General features: G+C 42.5%; 1 protein-coding gene across 6 annotated transcripts in view; it reads right to left on the reverse strand.

Annotated features, from left to right (window-relative positions):
* SNX25 (sorting nexin 25) overlaps positions 1-14,722 on the reverse strand; it is a 133,080-nt gene extending 118,358 nt beyond the window's left edge. For 2 of the 6 annotated variants that reach the window (XM_064585682.1, XM_064585683.1), the window contains exon 1: positions 14,011-14,722. In XM_064585682.1, the coding sequence (XP_064441752.1) occupies positions 14,011-14,450 (440 nt within the window). In that variant the 5' untranslated portion in view covers positions 14,451-14,722. The remainder of the gene's footprint in view (positions 1-14,010) is intronic. The other 4 variants (XM_064585687.1, XM_064585684.1, XM_064585686.1 and 1 more) reach the window with 2 other exon arrangements.
* Positions 14,723-22,871: the final 8,149 nt, after the last annotated feature.

Consider the following 22,871-nt stretch of genomic DNA (forward strand, 5'->3'; position numbering starts at 1 on the left):
AAACCTTTTTACCACCTCTTTTAAGATTATCCTTTACATCTGTCATCCTCTTAACCATCAGCCATTAATTTTACTTCCTACTTACCAAGAAAGTAGGGGTCAGCTTGAAACATCTGAATTCCCTGTCAACCTCCTATGAGGTTCTCTCTATGCTCTCCCCTTTGTTCCTCCTTCCCACTAGTCTCAAGCCTAAACCCTCCACCGGTGCTCTGGTCCCGTCTGCCTGGACACTGGCCCTATCAATCATCCTCTAGCTCGGAGACGTTCAGGCCCTTCCTCTCCTACTTTTCAAGATTCCCCTTTAACCCAGAAATGTGTTTACATCTCTCCACTCAACAAAAAGTTCCCCAAACACACACACACTATCCTATAAATATTGCCTTCTCTTCTTTCCTCCTCAGCCAAGCTTCTAGAGAGCACTGTCCAAATACTGTCTCTCCTTCCTTACCTCCTGCTCGCTCTTTACCCACAAGAATATCATTTCTGCCCCCACATCCGCCTTTGCCTCCCCAAACACCACTGGCACAAGTCTCCAAAGACCTCCCAGTTGTCAAAGCCAGTGGACACCGCTTGGTCCTCCTTCTGGACCTCTCTGCTACACCTGACGCTACTTGCCATTAATTCCCTGCTTTTCTGGGCTTTTCTCTCCTGCTCACTGTTGTGGAATGTTTCCTCTCACACCTCAGTGAGCGGCTTCTCCTCCACCCACCCTCTGGTTCCCTGATTTCAACCATTACAGGCTACCCTCACCCACCTTGTAGTTTTAGCTACCACCTGTATCCTGACTTGCTTCATCTTGGCCTCTCCCTAAAATTGCAGACCTGCACACCCAACTCAGGCTGAACATATCCACGGGCCTCTCAAAATCTACATGGCAAAAGCCCATTACCCTCCACCATTCCAAAGCTGCACAAATGGCACCTGAAGCCATTCATCCACCCATGCCAGACCCTGGAATTAACCTAGACTTTTCCCTCTCCTCACGGCAATAAATGTTTACTGGGCAGAACCAAAGGGCAGGTAAACCTGACTGAATGGAAGGGCAACTGAAATGGACCTTTAACAACAAGCAGAAGTGACCATGCAGAAATGGGGGCAGTGGCCTCCCCAGGGGCATGTGGGCACTCACACATCCACCACACAAAGGTAAATTCAGGAACAGAAGGTAGCTTTAAGAATGAGTGGAAGTGTGGAAGACAGGCTAAAAAGAGAGGTTGGCCCTAGTCACGAAGACCTGTGAGGTGAAGTGAAATGCTCATTGTTTTAACTCTATTACTTCTTTGCTTCCTAAAGGATCCATTTGGGTCACTCACAGAAGTCCCATCCCCCTTGCCAACAATTCGTTAGGAATGGAAACCTGCCCAAACCCAGACGATAAGATGTGAAGGGAACATTGCCAGAGGCATTTCCAATAACTTTTTCCTTGCTCTAAAAAGGGCCTTTCTTCCTCTGAGTATCATCCTGTGTGGCTGTGGCACCTGAGCCTGCTACAGTCATCTGGCCATGAGTCTGAGAGTTAATCCCCCGCAGGGGAGGACAGAAAAACACAAAGAAATGGTGCTGGAGGTTTGACAGTCCCCACAAGGGGACTGGGCCTGTCCTACCTCCAGATTTTATATGATTTCTTAATACATCTTCTTTATTGTTTAAAAAAAAAAGAGTGGGATATAGGGATCGGTCACATGTAGAAAACAAGGATTAAGTACAGTTTAACAGATTCCTTTACGACAGGATTTCTCAGAATGTTAACACAATAATGCACATTATAAAGCTTCAAGAATGGGGTGCCTGGGTGGCTCAGTTGCTTAAGCATTTGCCTTCAGCTCAGGTCATGATCTCAGGGTCCTGAGACTGAGCCCTGTGTCAGACTCCCTGCTGGGTGGGGAGTCCGCTTTTCCCTCTCCCTCTGCCTCCACCAACCCCCCCCCCAGCTTGTGCGTTCGTGCTCACGCTCTCTCTCTCTCTCTCACATTCTATCACTCTGTCTCAAATAAGTAAATAAAATCTTTTTTAATAAATAAAGCTTCAAAAACTTAGTTTTTCAAATTATGTGACCAAACAAGCCTCTCATCCTGCCTCTTGTTTTTGCAGTGTACCTAAAAGCATCTCTCAGAATTAAGTATTTATGGATCATAGTTTAGAAAAGTGGCTTTTACCAGAGCAGATGAGAAGACTGTATGACTATTAAGATATAGTAAAGTGATGACAGTAATGCAGACACGGGAATGTGCTACGGGAATCCAGAAGAGTCACTGCCCTTCCAGGAGGTTCTCACGCAGCATGGCAGATGGGTTTCACATTATGTGCCTACTCGAGTAAATATTTAGTGGTTGCCTGGAATACTATGTTGAAAGGGATTCTGAGACCTCATCCAGAACCAGCAGAAAAACAAACAAACAAAAAAAATGGCCTTACTTGATTAGCAATGATCGTCATGAGCACAGAAGGGGCAGTTGGGACATCGTGCTATTCATCCTGAGACCTCTAAAGTGACACTAATTCCTAAACAGATACTAGAACCATCTCAAAGAATTTCAAGTTTTTTTAAGCCTGAACTAGGTGACACTAGTCTTTAATAATTAAAAGGGTAATATAGTGGTTAAGTGTATAGACTCCAGAGTAAGAGATACCTGGGTTTAATTCTTAGTTCCTCCACTTGCTACATGGCATGGATACTTTATTCAGCTGCTCTAAACCTCAGCTTTTCCATGTGTAAAATGAACGAAAAGCCCTACCTCACATGGTAGGTATAAAAACTAAATTAGGTAATACATACATCCACCTGCATACAGTAAGTGCAATTAATGTTAAGTTTAGCTACAACAATTACTAAGGCATTCACTCTCTAACATTCACCATTGGGATTCCTGTAGTGCACATATGTGTCCGCTATATTCACAACCATGGATTGGAGTGCAATGAATTCAATGGAGACCACAGAAACTCTTCCCCTGAACCCGTGAACAATGTCACTGCACGCTATGATAAGCAAGTGGCAAAGATGATTACAGAGCACTGTTCAAAATAAGTGTTCCTTGCCTTTAAGAAGACATACAGAGTATGTAAATCTAACAAACTGAGTGAATTCTCTGCAAAAGACCAACCTCACACATATTTTTCCAGATTTCTCCATAGAGAAAGCCAAGAAACAATGACCTCACCAACAGCAATGAGCCTCCCTAACACCTAGAATGAGTTTTTTGGTTTTATTTTTTCGCCTTTGGCCACAGAACTTTTGGTGCTAAAACCAAGACAGTTTTAAGCAAATCAGGTCCATTGGTCACCCTACAAACAAACAAAGGAAATGAAGTCCCAACAGCTAGATCTGGGTCTGGCTGTGCTGCTCAGAGCTGAGGCAGAATGGGTTCTTCAAATTCCATTTACCACTAAAAGAAATCATGGCTCTTTTTGAAGAAATGGCTAATTCCAGGTGTGAGAGCAGAAAATGCTCAAGATGAACCTGAAATATTCTGCTACACCAGATAGCAAGAAAACTCTCAAAAGCCAATCAGGGTCATATCAAAAGGTAGGGTCATATTTTAAGGTCTCAGGAGCCAACTTCAAAAGGCTCCCACTAGCAGAAGATGGGATTATATAAGCTTCCAAAAAGATAATTACACCTGATTGAAACCCATCTACTGTGTTCAAATCCATAAGTTCATAATTTTTTTTCAAAACACAAAACAACTGATCACCTTCAGAGGATGATGGGGAATTAACTCATTATTTTAGAAATAATGGGGGGGAACCTCGCATTTACCCTGCTTTTCTGTGTGAACTGTACCACTGTGGAACCAAACAGATGAGAGAAACATGTCTCTTTCTAAAAAGTACTCAAACCAAAAAAAAAAAAAAAAAAGTACTCAAACCAATACATGAAAATGAAAGTATGAAATGAAAATGAAAATGATCTCCTTCTTGGAAGCCTCATCCACATATTTCTTTCCCTTTTTTTTTCCCCCATCCACATATTTCTCATAATGGGTCACCAGGGCTTTGGAGAAGGGCTGGGGGACTGTGCAAATCTGGGCCACGTGACCACCACCCTTCACTCGGACTCAGATGTCCACCCCAGGAAATCACTCCTTGCCCGGAAACAGAACAGGTTCCAGTAGCTTGTACTGCAGACAGACCCCACGACAGAATTAAAACATTACCATTTTGTCACCCCCAATAAGTTAGTGGATCGAGGTATCAAGCATCAACAGCTACTCATATAACAAAAAGAAAGACGATGTTATGTGCCTCCTGATGAAAGGTCACACCACCACTTATAGTCTGCCAAAGGGATTGAACACAAGTTTGATCAAGCCTCTGGATCCAGCTGCTAATATGCAGGACATACAAAGGAGGGGAACATGCTGAACTGCATCATTCACACACAATCAGCAAAACCCAATCTACAGGATACTCCACAGGACAGATGCTCCAGGTTCTTCACAGATAAACTGTAAAGGAAAGAAAACGTAGACGGGAAACTAATACATTTTTTTTAAAATGGGCAAGAAAAAACTACAATGTTCGCTGATGCACATTTGAGTGATAAAACTATAATGGCATGCAAGGAAGTGATTATTATAAAGTCAAGACAGTTACTTAGGTGTAAGAAAAGGGGCTGACATGCGGTGGAGATACAGAGGGGACTTCTGGGGTTTTTTAAAATTACAAGGGTATTCTCTTTATGATCATTCATCCAACTATACATTTATTTTGTGTGATTTTCTGAATCTGCATTTTTTATTTTACAATAAAAAGCTCTTTTCAAAAGTGATACTATAAAATCTACCATTTAACACCTTCTATATTCAAAGCACTTTTACGAATGCTAGGATTTTTATTTTCAAATACTATAACATTGTTCCCAACAACCCTTGAAATTATTTATTATCTCCATTTTTCAGACAGGAAAACTGAGGTCTAGAAATCTTAAGCAGGTTGCCCATAGTCACAGTTATTTGGGCAGAGCCATGATTCAAATTCAGACGACAAGTTCCAAAACCATTATCTTATTGCCAATGCTCTGTTGATTCCCAGTTATTCAGTCAAGAAAGATTTATCACTTACCTACTAAATCATGCTAAAGTTAAAGATACAGGGGAGTTTCTGCCTTCGTGGAGATCAAGAAAGACAAGGAATCATCCAAGGGGGTCTAAATTACAGGTGTGATAGATACAGAATAAAGAAAAGGTATGTGGCGCCATAAGAATACACACAGCAGATAGGGAGACCATCTCTGCAGAAGCCATGGCTGAGGTCTGGGGGGACGAAGTTAACTAGGTAAGAGGGCAATGGGCTGCTCCAAGCAGGGGAAGCCAGATACAAAGTCGCCAGTGAAGGAGGGAGCATGACCCTTTGAGGACTGAGGATGGAATGTGAGGATGAAGGTAGTGAAGACAGATGAGGCTAAAGAGCTGGGAAGAACAGGAAGCTACTGGTGGATTTTAATTAAACAAGTTGCTGAAGATGGGTTGATTAGGTTTGTATTTTTAAAATGCCAACAAGGAGACAGAGAGACCAGTTGAGAGGCTACTGCGGTCATCTAGGTGGGACATGATGGCAGTTGTGACGAAGCAGGAGAGATGGAAAGAAGTAGATGGGTGCAAGATACTCAAGAAATAAGCAGCAGGACTTGATGATGGATGGCATAAGGAGAGTGAGGAGAAGGAGATGTCCAGGGAACTCAAAGGCTTCTGGCTGTGGGACCTGACGTTAGGAGGTGCTAGTCATGGACATAAAAGACAACAGAAGAGGGATGGGGACACTTGGACTAGCTGAGTTTCAGGCACCGCTGTTAATGCCAAGTCAAGCAGTTGAATAAATAAGACTGAGGGCCAAAAAGAAGAATAAATCTCTAATCCTGAGTGTGGAGATGGTTATTACAGGGGACTCAAGGGTGAGACTGCCTAAGATAATAAAAAAGAAACACCAAGAACAACCATAATTCAAATCTGGAAAACAAAGCAACTTCCTGAGTTTATCTAGAGATTGTAATCTCAGAAAGGTTTAGGGAAATGGAAAAAAATCAGAAGGAAAAAGATTAATTGCCTCAGAAAAAACCACAGTGAAATTTCTGGAATAGTTAAAATATTAATTTCATATCTAACAAACTGGCAAAGCCTGCATGCAGCCCTCAGGTGGATATTTGTAAAAGCTGATTTACAGAGGGTAAAGAGGCCTTTTGGGAGGTGGCTTGTACGTATGGGTTCAAGGTTGGAGACAGAGAAAGCTCTAGCTTGACTCCAAGGGCTGCTCCTGGCCAGGTGAACAAAAGGAAAGGGGTTCTCTTCACAAGAAATGCAAACAGGAGCATCAGCTCCTCAGCTTCTTTAATAAGGGTGAAAAAAAATTTTTTAAAGCATATCCGAAACAGGGCTACACTCTCAGCTACTATAAACTACAAAAAAGCAGAAACAAAGTATACCTGGATATCCAGCTTCAGGGGGTTGAGACACTAGTAGCCCAACAAGAGATGGGCTTTTTCACAGACTGCCAGCAGCGATGGCAGAAAAGCCACGCTCAAATGCTTTGTAGGCACCAGGAATGGAACACCATAAATAAGCTTATTCACAATTACAGAAGACACTGCCTATGGACTCTCAGAAATACTGGGAAGGGCGGTTAAAGGCACTGCAGACCAAGGTTCTGCCCGAGTAGACAGGAGCAAACGCCTATAAAATTTTAGTTACTACCATGAGTAGTAATGTCACTCATACATTCAGGTGGTTGAGAACTACAGAAATGCAGGTTACTTTAGAAATAAGTATTTGTAAAAACTTCCTTAATTTTCCAAGAGTAGTATTCTACACTAAAACTGAAAGCTTATTAAATAGACCTTAGTGGCCTAAACAAGTTCATGTTTTTTATCCTAAAAATGTACAATTCGTTCTTTTTCCTCCTCAGCCTCAGAGACATTTTATCTGGAGTTCCCATATACATTTTTCTTCACATCCAGCTCCTGGCTATTCAGACATGGAAACCCCAGGCTGGTTGACAAATGTACCAGACTGGTCAGTGCCTGTAGTAACTGACCAGCAGAGGTCAGCCCCAGGGACAGAGCAGGCATATCTCACACTCCTAAGTATATTCTCCCAAAGCAGGACCGGAGCTGGGAAACCCATCAAAATACAACCCAAACCCACTGGACTTTCTGGAAACCTCCACTGTGTTTGGAGAAACTATATAAGCATACTCCCCAGGACTAACACTGGATGTAGAAATGAGTAATGGACACAGGACCTGACCCTGGGCTCAGGGTATCCAGGAGAGTCCTTGAGAAGAGCTGCGTATCATTCCTATCATTCCCACCCATCCACCCAACCCTAGTTTGGAAAGGGACCTAATAGTGAAGGGTAAAAAAATAAATTCCAAGTTTGCAATATTTTTCTTTCGACAGCAAAGGTGCAATTTTTTTTAAAACCACAAGTTTGTATGCCATCATTTTAATACTTAAAGCCTGAGCCTTCAGCACCAAACTTGCTGAATCACCATTTTAGTACAATTGTGTGCACCATTCTGACTACAAGAACACATTTTCAGGAATCTGGGGGTACTCCCTACCTCAAAATAAGGTTGGGAAATGAAACCTAAGATATTTTCAAGAAGGCAACATTCAATTACAAAGGTGACATCAAAAACAAAACTAAAACAAAAACGGCTTGAGATTCAAGAGAGAAATAAACCTCCCAGAAGTGACCAAAATTTGGGCTCCAAATAGAATGAACATTCAAGCTTGGAAACTGTGGTCTTCATTTTGTGAACAGGAGGACCCTTTGTTTTGGGGCTGAATTTATTGTTTTAAAGAGAATGTTGGAACACTCTGGAGAAGATAATTAAACCCAACTGTAATGATAATGATATTTTACATCAAAGAAAAATCTCACTCACAAATTCTCTTGTCTCCATTCACACAGCTTCATTAACTCTCACTTTTTATCACTGCACTTAACATAGTATTTCTCCTCCTGAGTCAGTAGCTGCCAAGCCTACAGACTAAAATCCAGTTCTGTTCTCTTGACTGAAGACTTCCACAACGTGGCCCAAACTACCTTTCCAATCCTAGTTCTTGGGCTTCATCTCATATACTCAGTGGCAACTCAAATCCTAAATGGTACATGTATTGTCAGCAGTTTGCTTGGTTTATTTTTTGTATAAATTATGAAAATAAATATTGCTTCCTTTAGAGAGTTCTGCTAAATTCAAATCCCACTTTCTGTATTTCTTAGCATACATGTCCTGTTTTTGATAAGCATTTTTTTATGTTCCAGGTATAATCATGTATTGTATCTTCCTACTTTGAACTTACCATTCATATATAACTTCTCGTGTTTCCTAAGCTTAAGGAATAGTGCCTTCATAATGAAGATATAAAAAATAACTGTCCTTTATGTGTAATCATTGTTTTTGTATCAAGAAATTATAAATATCAAAAACTTCTCCCTTTGAATACATATTTATATTTGCTTATATATGCATAATATATATCTGGAATAAACAACTATCAATAATAACTGTCTATAGGGAAGAGAAAATTTCACTGTATACCCTTGTATATGCCTTTTAAAAAAAACATGTGAACTTATAATCTACATAAAAAAATTAGATTTAAAAATTATGAATACTGTGAATTTAAAGGAAAACAACCTTTAGACCACAAAGAGAGCTAGGAAGGATCCTGTGATTTAAGGGGTTGTCAAAAAGCCATCTTCCTCAAGAACATTTTTCCCACTAGCCACCATGACTTAAATCCCCTGGTTAAATTGCAAACATTCTGAAGACAGTAAATTTATTATGCCATTATCCATTATCAAATTATTGAGGGTTAGTTTATCACATTAGCATAATAAAGGAAAGTCACAAAGAGGTTGTATATAATCTCCCTAATCCCGGTTTCTTTTTCCTTTTTCCCCTTAAGTAACTAAATTAAGTTTGTTTTACTCAAAGAACTTTTGTATTCATAAAAGAACTCATTTAGGAATTCTAGAAGTCCTACCCAAGCCAACTGGCACCATGGATTGCTGTGTGAATATTTTACTGTCTCTATAAACATCTGGCCTCTCCCATCCAGTCTTCTCTGTCAGTCCCATCTACTCAGCCTGAGAGGGCAGGGACAGGGAGATTCTTGTTCATCTTTGAATCCTCCCCAACACTAAAAACATTGCTCTGCATTTCCAGAGAGCAATTTCCCAAGCTCTTGGTAACACATATTGCAAGGCTCTGACCCTTCTCTAGGATGCTGGAATTAAAATTTTGATTAAAAATGGCAGTAGGATTGTCTTGTCTCAAACAATAATCCATTTATTCAGGCAAAACTGATCTACTGAGAGCCTACTATGTGCCGGGCACAGGCACTCAGCAACTAACTAGGCAAAAAGTGATCTAATAAGATCATAATAGCAGATATGTAGCAGATATTCGGTAAATTCCTATTAATTAGATTTGATCAACCACGTGAACTCTTCTATCTGCTTGAACTTTGGAAAGTCTCTCATTAATGTTTTCTTCATATAGCAGTGGACTTTGGTTTCCCATATGCTACTAAGGGGACTTTCTTTTATCAGCCTTCTGATCATCATGAATTCATTGCTTATTTTTGAATTTATGGGCCATAAATGAAGAAACATCTAGTAAGTAACAATGTGAAAGAGAAAATCCATAGACTATGAGAATAATTGTAAAAATCATTTTCCTTTTTTCCATTATATGAAGATGCACTTTGTATGGCAGGTCCAGTAAAGAAAATATGTTTTCTAAACTACTGATTCACTTTTGCCATTTTTCTCTTTCTGTTGCCTTAGTTAGATGATGTGCTAGGGTCAAGTAACTGTGGCCAGTGAAGCTGAGGCTCTTGGGCCAGACAAATTAACTGGCCTGGCATAAGACAACTCTCACCCCAGGAGCAGGGCAGCCCCAGGGCATCATAGCTCCAGTCCACTGGCCTGTAACAAAGTCCAAGTTTTTCTAAAGTGGGGCCCAGATATCACCTGTAAGACTTTCCTGACCTTACAAAAAAGCTTCCTTAGTACCTGTATATACCGCTACATATTATTTCTACTTGAGTTGAAAAATATTTTTACTATTTTAATCAATAGTAATTCCTGCCCCCCAAAAAAATCAAAATTCATGCACATATGGGAAATTCCCAATAAATACTAATACTGGATTAATGGGAGGGGGAAAGCATGAGAGAACAATTTTCTTTATCATCATCTGCAAACACTGCTTGAGTTCTTTCTAAGTGCAAGATATAACAAAAGGTGTCAATCATGGGTGCTAACCACATGGAGTTTACAGCCAATAAGTACACTGTGAAGCATGCAGAAGCATTTTAAACACTCTAGACACAAAAACCCCTTGTCACTTTTAGTTTGGGCTTCTTTGAGGTTGTTTACTTTTAACGGTGTATGCATTTTTTTTTTCTCTATAGAAGGAGACCAAGAAGAAAAAAAAGAGGAAGGAAGAATGGACAGCTAGAAGGATAGATCCCAGCCTCTGACCTGTCTGGCTGATACTAGAAGAATCCAAAATGTGTAAGAAAAATGAGGATTCTTTTCTTCATGCTGAATCAAAATTTCTGTAGTGAAGTAGTCACTGTATCTTAAGAGGCACCATTTGGTTCACTACTAAACAGCCTCCCCCTCCACATATGTTAGATGACCTGTGTGGTCCAGCGCCTACCCCCACAGAACTGACATGTTTTATACTACACCACATGCTTATGCTTCCATTCATAAAGAACAGAACATTAAAAAAAATACCTAAATACAAATTAGAAATATAGCACAACTAGAGGAAGGGGTAAAATAAATAAACAATACAGCACAACTAAAGGCTTGAGTAAATAACACCAGTCCTGTCAAAAAAATAAAATTTTATGTGAAAAATACGCATTTCAATTACAATATAGAGCTTAGAAACTACATTTTCCTAATGTCCTTATTTTCTCATTTAAGACTACTCTAAGAATCCAAGTTCCAAAGAACGACCAATAATCTACTTTCCTTAAAATTATACTTCACTTCTTCTATTAACTGAAATCTTCCAGTTGTATACATTAAGGATTACATATACTGCTTCATTTTCTGTCACCTTATTTAAAGTACGATTTTCTCGGGGCGCCTGGGTGGCTCCCAGGGTCCTGGGATGGAGCCCCGCATGGGCTCCCTGCTCCACCGGGAAGACTGCTTCTCCCTCTCCCACTCCCCCTGCTTGTGCTCTCTCTCTCACTGTGTCTCTCTCTGTCAAATAAATAAATAAATAAAATCTTTAAAAAAAAAAAAAAGTACTATTTTCTCGAATTCCTCTACTAAACCATCTTTTTGGATGCTAATCCAAGTTTTATCTACCCAGAGGTATAAATGAGCTGGGGGGTTTGGGGAAATGTTAGTAACCCACAACATAAGGCTTCTACAGCTTCAGAGGCAAAATGCAATACCCCGGGTTTTGACCCTGACTTCATCATCTAAACTTCCTGCTCTCACTTACTAGGAACTCTTAATCATTTGACTCCTATTTTTTGTCTCATAAGCATTTATCATTATCTACAAATATCTCATTTGTTTATGGCCTGATCTCCCATAAGAATATAATCTCCAGAGAGTAGGGTTCTTATGTGTCTCACTGATTCAATCCCAGCTTCCAGAATAATCCCTGGCTCATATAAAACACTCGATAAATACGTATTGACTGAATTATAATTTCTTACAATACTCTAAAGAATGGGGACATCATTTATAAATCAATAAGCCAGCTTGTAAAATCGGGATCCTTATTTTCTATCATTGTAGAGAAAAATCAAGAGGAAAAATACACCTGCCCACCAACTCTTGCTAAATTAGATAGGAGAAAAAAGGACTGTTACATGAAGGCTTTTAAAAGAAATTAACATTACTAATTTTTGAGACTACTGAGGAAAACAGAAGCTCCTGTTCCTTAATATACTGAACTTTTTTTTAAGATTTTATTTATTTTTGACAGAGAGAGAGTGTACAAGCAGGGGAAGCAGCAGACAGAGGGAGAGGGAGAAGCAGGATCCCCACTGAACAGGAAGCCCGATGTGGGACTCAATCCCAGAACCCTGGGATCATGACCTGAGCAGAAGGCAGATGCTTAACCATCTGAGCCACCCAGGCACCCCAATATACTGAACTCTTAATCAATTTACAGAGTGAGGATGCCTGACTCCCTTACGTACAACCCTCCAGCCATTATCTGAGGGCTGCACTCAGAAGTGACCGATTCAGGACAGGGTAATTTTGATGAAGAGAGTGATGATATTTACAAAACAGTAAGCAGATCATATTATAAGCAAATACAAAACCCAAGGGGGCAATGGTCCTTCTAACAAATATTTTTATGAAGTTGAACCACTGCCATTTCCCTTACCCTAAAGTGGTTGGGCAATTTCAGTTTAATGACAATATCATTCAGTCAAGCAGTGAGTGCCAAATTATATTGTGTATTGGTTATGATTTCAAATCCACATTTTTAAATTAAGTGAAGTTGTTTGATCGGAGGGTGAATTTGAGAAACCGTGTCAAGATGAGATCTGCAGAAGCACTGTGCTCTTGAGTGCTTAGCCATCTAAACATATGGAAGAATAAGTATGACGTAATGGACACTCAAACTTTAAATACCAGTAATTTGTGTGGACTCTACCCAGAGTGCTCAGTCTGGGCAAGGCTACTCTCTGCTGATCTGAACAGCTCTCTGCAGATCTTGAGACACTTGCTCTTGCTGTGGTCAGGCAACTCTTGGTCAGCAGGGGTGTTAAACCAGGCAGCAGTCTCAGGAGGGGAAGGGACATCTGTTTCTGCCTTGGTGAGCCGATTTCTCACAGGCAGTGGTGCAAACTGTGTAACTGTCCCTAAAGCACTAAACTTCAGAGCAGCTCGCCTTGCCTGCCAACACAAACGCCACTGTCCACCAGCTCTGTGTCCCAGCAGCTAATACCCAGCTTTTGGTTGAAAGCACCGACTCTACCAAGAACCAATTCCAAATCAATCAGTCAGTCAGTCAATCTGGACTTTATTTCCCCATCGCCTAGAACAATAGTGTATTCATCTACCACTGGTTTATGGAGTATAGTTATTTCTTCACGGGCTTATTTAGAGATATTATCCTGTATCCTATTGGCTTATGAAATATTAGTTATAATTCTCTTAGTAAACCCATGTTAAATAAATCACTGGCAGAAACAAATCTCAGCCTCAGCATAATGCACCCCAAACACAACAAGCTAACAAGCTACAACAGAATCAAATTTAACTTAGAGGGTTACCAGAGGAAGCCGGGAGGTTGATCAAGCAGCGGTTTGGCACTAAGGCAGAGAAGAGCTCATTCCCATCTTCCCTAACCACCGCCCTGCTGTCTCACACCTCACTGGGGGTACTTTTCCTTTTGTTGCAAACTGAAGTCATTTCTGACATCCCCTTTCGAAATCACAGAAACTAGCTGGGGCTGCGCTACTGCTCTACGTAGTGGACGGCAGGATGGGGTGGTGAAAAGTGAACACAGCGTTGGGTGAGAGGTACTGCCAAGCCAAGTTAGCCTCTCTGAACAAGTTTCCGCGTCGGTAAAAGGTCATCAAGTTACCTCCCCCAGGGAACGGTTAGAAATACAATGACCGATATAGGGGGCAGCGCGTGCGCACAGTGAGGGCTCCGTCGCCAACTGCAGAGCGACATCCAAGATTTGGGATGATTATTCAGCTATCAAGGTTGTGCCCGGGGATGGCTGTGGAGCAACTACATAGCCTAACAACGTGCATCTCGGCGAGCATCTCGCAAGCCCGGAGGAGCCCGGAGCCCGCCTCCCGCCGGAGCTGGGGGATCGCTCGCAGCTGCCGGCCGGGCCGAGCAACGCCAGCCCCGTTCCCCCCGGGCAACCGGGGCGGAGAGGACGGGCCCCGCCGCCGCCACCCGGGGCTCCGAGAGCGGGCGGCTGGCACCGGAAGCGGGGGAGGGCCGGGCCGAGGCCCCGGGCGCGCGAAGCAGAGGAGAGACCCGTACTTACCCCCGGCGCGCGGCGGGCGGCCGCGGCCAGCCGTCTCCAGGCGGCGACGAAGTCGGGCGGCGGGGCTCGCCGGCTCCGGCAGACGAGGGAGAACAGGGTCCCCAGGAGGAAGGCGGCCGCGGCGCAGCCCGTGTAGAGGCTGAGCCCGAGCAGGACGGTGCACGGCCCCGCGCCTCCGGCCGCCTGCCACCAACCGGGCCCCAGGCAGGAGAGGCACACGGCGGCGAGTGCGGCCACGGCCACCGGCACTCGCCAGCTCCCGCCGCCAGGAGCCCCCGGTGCCGCCGCGTCCTCCCGGGGGTCCGGCCGCAGCTCGCCCGGGGCGCTCGGGGCACGGCGGCCGCCGGTGGCTGCGGCCGGCGCGAGGTTGAGGCCGGCGCCGCTGCTGTCGGTGGCATCGGGGTGCATGCTGCTCCTTGTGCCGCTAAGGACAGGCACATCTCCTGCCCTGGACGGTGGCCTCTGCGCGGCGCCTCCTCCCCTCGCCGCTCCCGCCGCCGCCGCTCCTGAGGCACAGGCAGTCGGCGCTCATGCCCTCGCCGGCGGCCCACCGAGGGAGCGGCTCCAACAGACGCCGCCGAGCTCCTCTCAGCGAGCCCTCAGCGCCGCCACCCGGCGCCCGCCCCGCAGCCGTCCGGCCGGGCGCGCCCAGGTGGCCGGACCTCGTTGTGACTTAAGCTGGCGAGGCCCGCGGCGGAGCGGGGGTGGGGGCGGCCCCGAAGTGCCTCTCAGGCGGGGGGGCGCGGGGGGGCGGGGAGCCGCCGCGGCCTGTTGAGTGACAGGTGGGAGGCGCCCGGCCGCGCCCTGCCCCCACAGCCCACCCGCGGCGCGGGGGCGGGGTCCGACCGTCGCTGCCCCTCAAGCGGAGGGGGCGCGGCCAATCGCCGGGATAACGGCTCGGTCCGGCGCTGCTGCTCCCCTCCCCCCAGGGTGCCTTGCGTGGATGGAAAATTTTGCTGCAGGTGTCAGAAGCATTTGTAATTCTCCGGCTCCGGTGATCCCTTAATCCTCGCTCTCCGCTCTTCCCTGACAAGTGATCTCCCATGCTTACGGTTCCCCAGATTTCTGCTTTGTTTTCACCTGCTATTTAGATAAAATCGGCAACCATTCCTGATCCTCACTTTTTTTTTTTAAAGATTTTTTTATTTATTTATTTGACAGAGAAAGACACAGCGAGAGAGGGAACACAAACGGGGAGTGGGGAGGGAGAAGCAGACTCCCCGCCGAGCAGGGAGCCCGATGCGGGACTCGATCCCGGGACTCCAGGATCACGACCTGAGCCGAAGGCAGTCGCTTAACCAACTGAGCCACCCAGGCGCCCCTGATCCTCACTTTTAATACAGTTTCCCCCAACAACCTTCTTTTATTTCCTTCAGGGAAAGAATCCGACGAACGTGGAAGAGTAATGAAGCCTGCAAATGCTAGTTATCGAAAGGCCCAAAAAGTCGGCCTGGTGCCAAAAGTGTGTACACAGCTGCCGTAATCACTTTGGCTCCAAGTCCCTATATTTTCGTTACCAAAGATTCAATACCAATGTTATTACCTACACAAGCGAAAGAGGTCCAGGTAATTTTTAGAGTACATTATTTTCCTATTCTCCTATCATGATCCCATCGTTAATATACAGATGTTTACTGAAAAGATGCTAATATGCTAAATACTAGAAATTACTACTAAGACCAATAAAGCAGCAGCTGTATCTTTGATAGATGAAAGAATTGGAAAGGAAATGAAGGAATTCTGAAGAGATTAATGATTTAAAAGGATGGGTGATAGGGCCAATCGGGCGTAGAAAGAAAAAAGGGAAGAAGTAAATGGATGAGTGATACAGGGAAACAAAAGCAAAGTCTCAGAACTCTCTTCTTGTAGCAATCCTGAAGAATTTCAACAGTTCAACAGCACTATTGTTTTCCAATCAAATGAGTTACATCCTGCTTCCCAGGGAGCATAGTGAAGAAAAGTAAGCATTAAAATATATTTTTAAATTACTATGACTATACTGTTTTTCTATAAGGAATCATCTGTGTCAGTATTTCAACGAAGGAAAAAAATACAGCATTCATAGGAAGTAAGATATTTGGTGGATTTTTTTATTATTTTTAATTCTTTTTTGTAATTATTTTTTAATAATTTACATACAATGAGCCGTGCAATTTGATTTTTTTATCTGCCAAATATTTTTGTTTGTTTCAAGTTTTTATTTAAATTCCAGCTAGTTATTCTTTTAAAACTATTATCCAGGGCGCCTGGGTGGCTCAGTTGGTTAAGCGACTGCCTTCAGCTCAGGTCATGATCCTGGTGTCCCAGGATCCAGTCCTGCATCGGGCTCCCTGCTTAGCAGGGAGTCTGCTTCTCCCTCTGACCCTCCCCCTCTCATGCTCTCTCTCTATCTCATTCTCTCTCTCAATAAATAAAATCTTTAAAAAACAAAACAAAACAAAAACTAAGTATTATCCAAAAGAAGACACACTGGAAATATGGTGTGTCAATTATCTATTGTTGCATAACAAGCTACCACCAAATAACAACTATTTCATTTGCTTATGCTTTTGTGGGTCAGCAATTTGGACTGGGGTCAGTTGGGCAATTCTGCTCTTCTTGCCTGGGGTCACTAATGAAACTATGGTCTCCTGGTTGCATAGGCTGGGGCTGTTAGATCTATGGAGTCTCTATTGAGATGGCTTGTCTCTGCTCCCTGTGTACTTACCCTCCAAAAGGTCAGCTTGGCCTTCTTCACATGACAGTCTCAGGGATGCCATGTGCAAGGTTTTTTTAAGCTTTTGCTTACCTTACGTTTGCTAATGTCCCATTGGCCAAAGCAAATCATATGGCCCAACCAGTAATTAAACAGGGAGAGGTCTACACATGGGCTTAAATATGGGGAGTAAAATTCATTGGTTGCATTACTTTAACAACCTACCACAATTTGCTTTGACAGAATACACTAATCAGTATCTTGTGGATCATCTGGCTGCACACCAAAATCAGTGGTATCCAGTGACTTATCACTGTAAATATGTTAAAGTTCACATTTCTTGTTCCTGGAATTGATAGTTCTTCATAATCTAATCCCATTTACCTATAAAATGAACAAAATGACCTAGGGAAGGATAGGGGGAAGGGAGATAGTATACAACTATGTTTCTCAGTGAAGAGTTTGGGGTTATAGCTATATCATTTAGCTTTATTTTACTCTAATATTTTCAAGTTATGAAACAAAGTGAAAAAAATTCTACACTCACTTAGATTTGATATCCAGTATTATTGGGCAGCAGATGATAAAGAAAGAATATAAATTGTGTTTACTTATTATCTAATTTCTCCAAAATGCATGTGGACCAAAAAAAAAAACTTTTTGAACTGATCTTTATGCTTTTTCATGATATATATTATGAGCAGAGTAAAATATAAAGTAGGCAGGACACAATATTGATTAAATGTACTTGCATAAATTAGGAAAGGATTTTGAATATTTTCAGATTAACACTATATATTTAATATTATATAAAGCTTTTATATACTGCCAAAAAGAAGCCCATGTCTTTCATTTGTCATTTATTTGCTCTAGGAAAGAGAACATACCTATAGAAAGTAAAAATTAATATTAGAGTATGAATAGGGGTTGCACAGAGTAGGCCCTTAATACTTTTGAATGAATAAATCTGATATTCTTCCATGATACTATATCTAGAATAATTGAGTAGACCCAAAAAAGTAGTAAAAATAATCTCATATTTTAATGGAAACTTTTTTTTTAAGATTTTATTTATTTGAGAGAGCAGGAGAGCACAGGCAGATGTCCCGCTGAGCAGGGAGCCAGATGCTGGGCTAGATGCCAGGACCCCGGGATCATGACACCAAAGGCAGATACCTAACTGACTGAGCCACCCAGGTTCCCCTTAATGGAAACTTCAACTTTTGGAAATCCTTTTTAAAACATATGTTCCTCACTATAACTCTATAAAGGACATAAGGTAAATTTTATAATCTCATTTTCCAGATTAGGAAACTGAGGCTCAGCGAAGTTAAATGACTTGTTCAAAAATCACACAGCTAGTAAGTGGTGAACCTAAATTACAAGATTCTCCTCCATGATGCCATCTTTCAAATAGTTAAAAGTATTGTCAAAGGGCAAAACAAACTGCTTTCTATATTATACAAATAATGTCCTTACAAAACCAATACAATAATAATAGCATTCATCCGGCTTTTAAATAGACTGTAAACTTCTGGAAGGTAGTATGTGACTTTTATTCATTCTTTCATTCAGTCCAAAAATATTAGCTAGGTGCTTTGTTAGAAAACAGTATAAAACACAGTCTCTGGGGACGCCTGGGTGGCTCAGTTGGTTAAGTGTCCCACTCGTGATTTCAGCTCAGGTCATGATCTCAGGGTTGTGGGATCGAGCCCCACATCAGGCTCCCTGCTCAGTGAGGTCTGCTTGAGATTCTCTTCCTATCCCTCTGCCCCATCTCTCTAAAATAAATAAATCTTTAAAAAAATATGCTCTCGGGACGCCTGGGTGGCTCAGTCAGTTAAGCGTCTGCCTTCGGCTTGGGTCGTGATCCCAGGGTCCTGGGATCGAGTCCCGCATCGGGCTCCCTGCTCCACGGGGAGCCTGCTTCTCCCTCTGCCTCTGTCTCTCTCTCTGTCTCTCATGAATAAATAATAAAATAAAATCTTTAAAAAAAAAAAAATATGGTCTCTGTCCTTGAAGAGCTCACATTCTAATTGGGGGGGGGAAGCATAAAGCAATGTAATATATATTACTAAGGTATTATAAAGTTCTATGGTGGCAAGAAGAGAGCTACTAATTCTGCTTTGTGGAAGTTCAGGAAATTCAAATGTGAATCTAAGTCATTTTGCTTTCTCAATTTCCTTTTACAGCATTTAGATATTTTGAAGTACCCCCCTTTAGATACTTAAAATATATGAAACTTAACTACATTTAGTTTCAATTTGGTTTATAAACTTCAACCCCGGAAAGACTTCATCCTTCAAAACTTAATTCCTAAGTTTTTTTTTTTAAATCCATTTACTCATAACATAAAGTTTAGCATAGATGAAAAAACCTCCAGCTATTATGCAAAAAGGTCTTTTAATAGCTCTCTACAGAAACAGTCAAGCCTATATTCTGTTTCAAGAAGTTTTTAATAAGTGAAAAACAACTTTTGAAAAGGGGTCAGGGGATATTATTTTCATCTTTTCTGATAAAAGAGTCCAGATTCAATGAATCTGGAGAAGATCCTTTTTTCACTTATAAGTTGATGACCGTTTCTGACCAGAATTATGAAGCGGCACAAAGAAATTAAAATCTCTGTCCTGAAGAAGCTTATTTATAGGGGTGCTTGGGTGGCTCAGTCGTTAAGTGTCTGCCTTCCGCTCAGGTCATGATCCCAGGGTCCTGGAATCAAGCCCCACATCGGGCTCCCTGCCCCGCGGGAAGCCTGCTTCTCCCTCTCCCACTCCCCCTGCTTGTGTTCCCTCTCTCACTGTGTCTCTGTCAAATAAATAAAAATCTTTTTAAAAAAAAAAGCTTATTTACAATCTATTTCATATGTTCATTGATTCATTCATTCAATATGGACTAATGAGGATGTGCTCTTTGCAGGAAAAGAAAGCCAGGGAAAAGGCAAAATTTTATAAATTTATAGTCCAGAAAGAGCCAAAATTAAAGTTTAAGATATAATCTTTTTTTGTTATTTTTTATCATGATAAAACATACACAAAATTTAATATTTTAACCATTTTTAAGTGTACAGTTCAGTGGTACTAGGTACATTCACACTGTTGTACATCCATCACCAGTATCCATCTCTAGATCACTTTCGTCATCCTGTACTGAAACTCTGCACGTATTAAACAAGAACTCCCCCTCCCCTCTCCACCCCCCAAGCCCCAGGTAACCTCTATTCTTTTTTTTCAAAGATTTTATTTTTAAACAATCTCCACACCCAATATGGGGCTCAAAACCACAACCCCAAGATCAAGAATTGCACACTCCCATCAGCTGAGCTAGTTAGGCACCCCACTTCTAGTTTCTGTTACTGTGACTTGCCTATTTTAGGTACTTCATACAGGTGGGGTCATATTTGTTCTTTTGTGCCTGGCTTATTTCACTTAGCATAATGTTTTCAAGATTCATCCATGTTGTAGCATGTATCATAACTTCATCCCTGTTTATCGCTGAATAATATTCCTGTATGAATATGCCACATTTTGTTTATCCATCTGTTGATAGACATTTGGGTTGTTTCCATCTTTTGGCTTTGGTGAATAATGCTACTATGAACGTGGGTGTACAAATATCTGTTTGAGACTCTGCTTTCAATTCTTTCAGGTATATACCCGAAGTGAAATCGCTGGCTCATACGGTAGTTCTGTGTTCAATTTATTGAGGAACTGCCATAGTTTTTCCACAGCAGTCACACCATTTCACATTCCCATGAGCAATACACAAGGTTTCCAATTTCTCCACGTTTTTGTCAATCCTTTTTATTTTCTCTCTTATTTTTATAATAGCTATCCTAATGTGTGTGAAGTGGTATCTCATGATTTGTTTGCATTTCCCTAATGATTAGTCATGTTGAGCATCCTTTCATGTGCTTATTGGCCATTTGTGTAACTTCTTTGGAAAAATGTTTCTTCAAACCCTTTGTATAACAAACTTTTGACCACAGAGTAGACACTCGTCCCTGGGAAATGGTACCAGCATAGTTTCATCAAGCAGAATTAAGTGAAATCCTGCCTTTTAGCCTACAAAAACAACAAAATGATCCTGTGTACTTGTTGGCAATTACAACCCAAAAGTACAAGATACATTGTAAAGCACAAAAATAGAGTCAATTCCTTAGTGACACTCCCTAGGATATGGGTAACCCATAGTTCCTAGCTTTCTTTGCACTTTCATGTGAAAACTGTATTGAGTACCCATTGCATTAGGTTTCTATTGCTGCTGTAATAAATTACTACAAACTTAGTCTTTAAAACAACACAAACTTATTCTTTCTGTTCTGGAGGTCAGAAGTCTAAAATCATGGTATTGACAGGGCTGCATTCTTCCAGGAGGCTTCAGGGGAGAATACCTTTCCTTCCCTTTGTCAGCTTCCAGAGATGCCTGCTTTCCTTGAGTCAAGGCCCCCTTACATCACTCTGACCTCTTGCTGCTCTTTTTAAATTAAAAAAATTTTTACAGTTTTATTAATATAACTTATATATAACAACATATAAGTCTAAGGTGTACAACATAATACATGTATATATTGAGATGAATACCACAATAAGTCTAGTTAACATCCATCACCTCACAGTTACATATTTCTTCTCTTGTGATGAGAATTTTTTTTTTTTTTTTTAGAGAGAGAGAGAGAGTGAAAGTGAGAGGAGGGGCAGAGGGAGAAGGAAAGAGAGAATCTTAAGCAGGCTCCAGCCTCAGTGCCTAGAGCCTCACATGGGGCTCCATCTCACCACCCTGAGATCATGACTTGAGATGAAATCAAGAGTTGGGGGTTTAACTGACTGAGTCACCTAAGCACCCCTGAGAACGTTTTTTGTCTGTGATGAGAACTTTTAAGATCTACTGTATTAACTTTCCAATATGCAGTACAGTATTGTTAACTACAGTCACGGTGCTCTACGCTACAACCTCTTGCTTCTACGACCACCACTCCTATTAATGGCTCCAAACTTCTTGACTCTCTTTTAAAGATTTTATTTGACAGTGGGGCGCCTGGGTGGCTCAGTTGGTTAAGCGACTGCCTTCGGCTCAGGTCATGATCCTGGAGTCCCGGGATCAAGTCCCACATCGGGCTCCCTGCTCGGCAGGGAGTCTGCTTCTCCCTCTGACCCTCCCCCCTCTCATGTACTCCCTCTCTCTCAGATAAAAATAAATAAAATCTTAAAAAAAAAAAAAGATTTTATTTGACAGAGAGACACAGCGAGAGAGGGAACGCAAGCAGGGGGAGTGGGAAAGGGAAAAGCAGACTCCCCGCTGAGCAGGGAGCCCGATGCGGGGCTGGATCCCAGGACCCTGGGATCATGACCCAAGCGGAAGGCAGACGCTTAACAACTAAGCCACCCAGGCGCCCCTTGACTCTCATTTTTAAGAATCTATATGATTATATCAAACTCACCTGAATAATCTAGGTTGATTTTCCCATCTCAAGATCCTTAACCACATAGCACCGAGTCCCTTTTGCCACGTTAAATGGCCTCTTCACACGTTCCAGGGATTAGGAAGTGTACATATTTGGGGCACCATTATTCTACCCCACCTACTGTGTGCCTGTTGAGTTCAAATCCGAAAAATTATGGCATTCAGCATATTCCACAGGTTTTTTTTCTTGTTTTAACCACCCACTTCATTCACCAGTAGTCAGAGGACTTTCTAATGTGTTACCAGCTCTTGGATCATAGAACCAACTGGTTCTTTGATCTGAGCTTTGCTGATAAAAAGAATGACAAAGTCACAGCTGCCCCCATTTACTACTGCTGTTGTTTTGGTAAAAACTTACAAGATAATTGAAGCCACTTTCCCGATCAGCCACCGTAACAACTAGGTCCACCCGCATTGCCATTAATAGCGAGGACAGTAGCAGTAAGACCCTAACGGTGCACTGGGCAACTAACGGCCTCCAAGGTTTATTTCTTCACGTGTCCCTTCCCGCTCGGGAGTCGCGGGCCTCGCTTCCCCCTCCCCGCCTCCCGCAAGGGGGCGCGGCGCTCGAGCCCCTCTAGGCCTTCGGCGGGCCCACCGCGCTCTATGACGCCCTCCGCGAGGAGCCACGAGGAGGCGCCGAGCCGCACGCTCCGCCTCCATCCAGTTCCCGCGGTACTCGCGCCGCTCCCTCTGCACCCCCTCC

The sequence above is a fragment of the Mirounga angustirostris genome, unplaced genomic scaffold (assembly GCF_029215605.1).
Source record: "Mirounga angustirostris isolate CCGP_5_RB_7025 unplaced genomic scaffold, mMirAng1.0.hap1 SCAF_2, whole genome shotgun sequence".
Lineage (NCBI taxonomy): Eukaryota > Metazoa > Chordata > Mammalia > Carnivora > Phocidae > Mirounga > Mirounga angustirostris.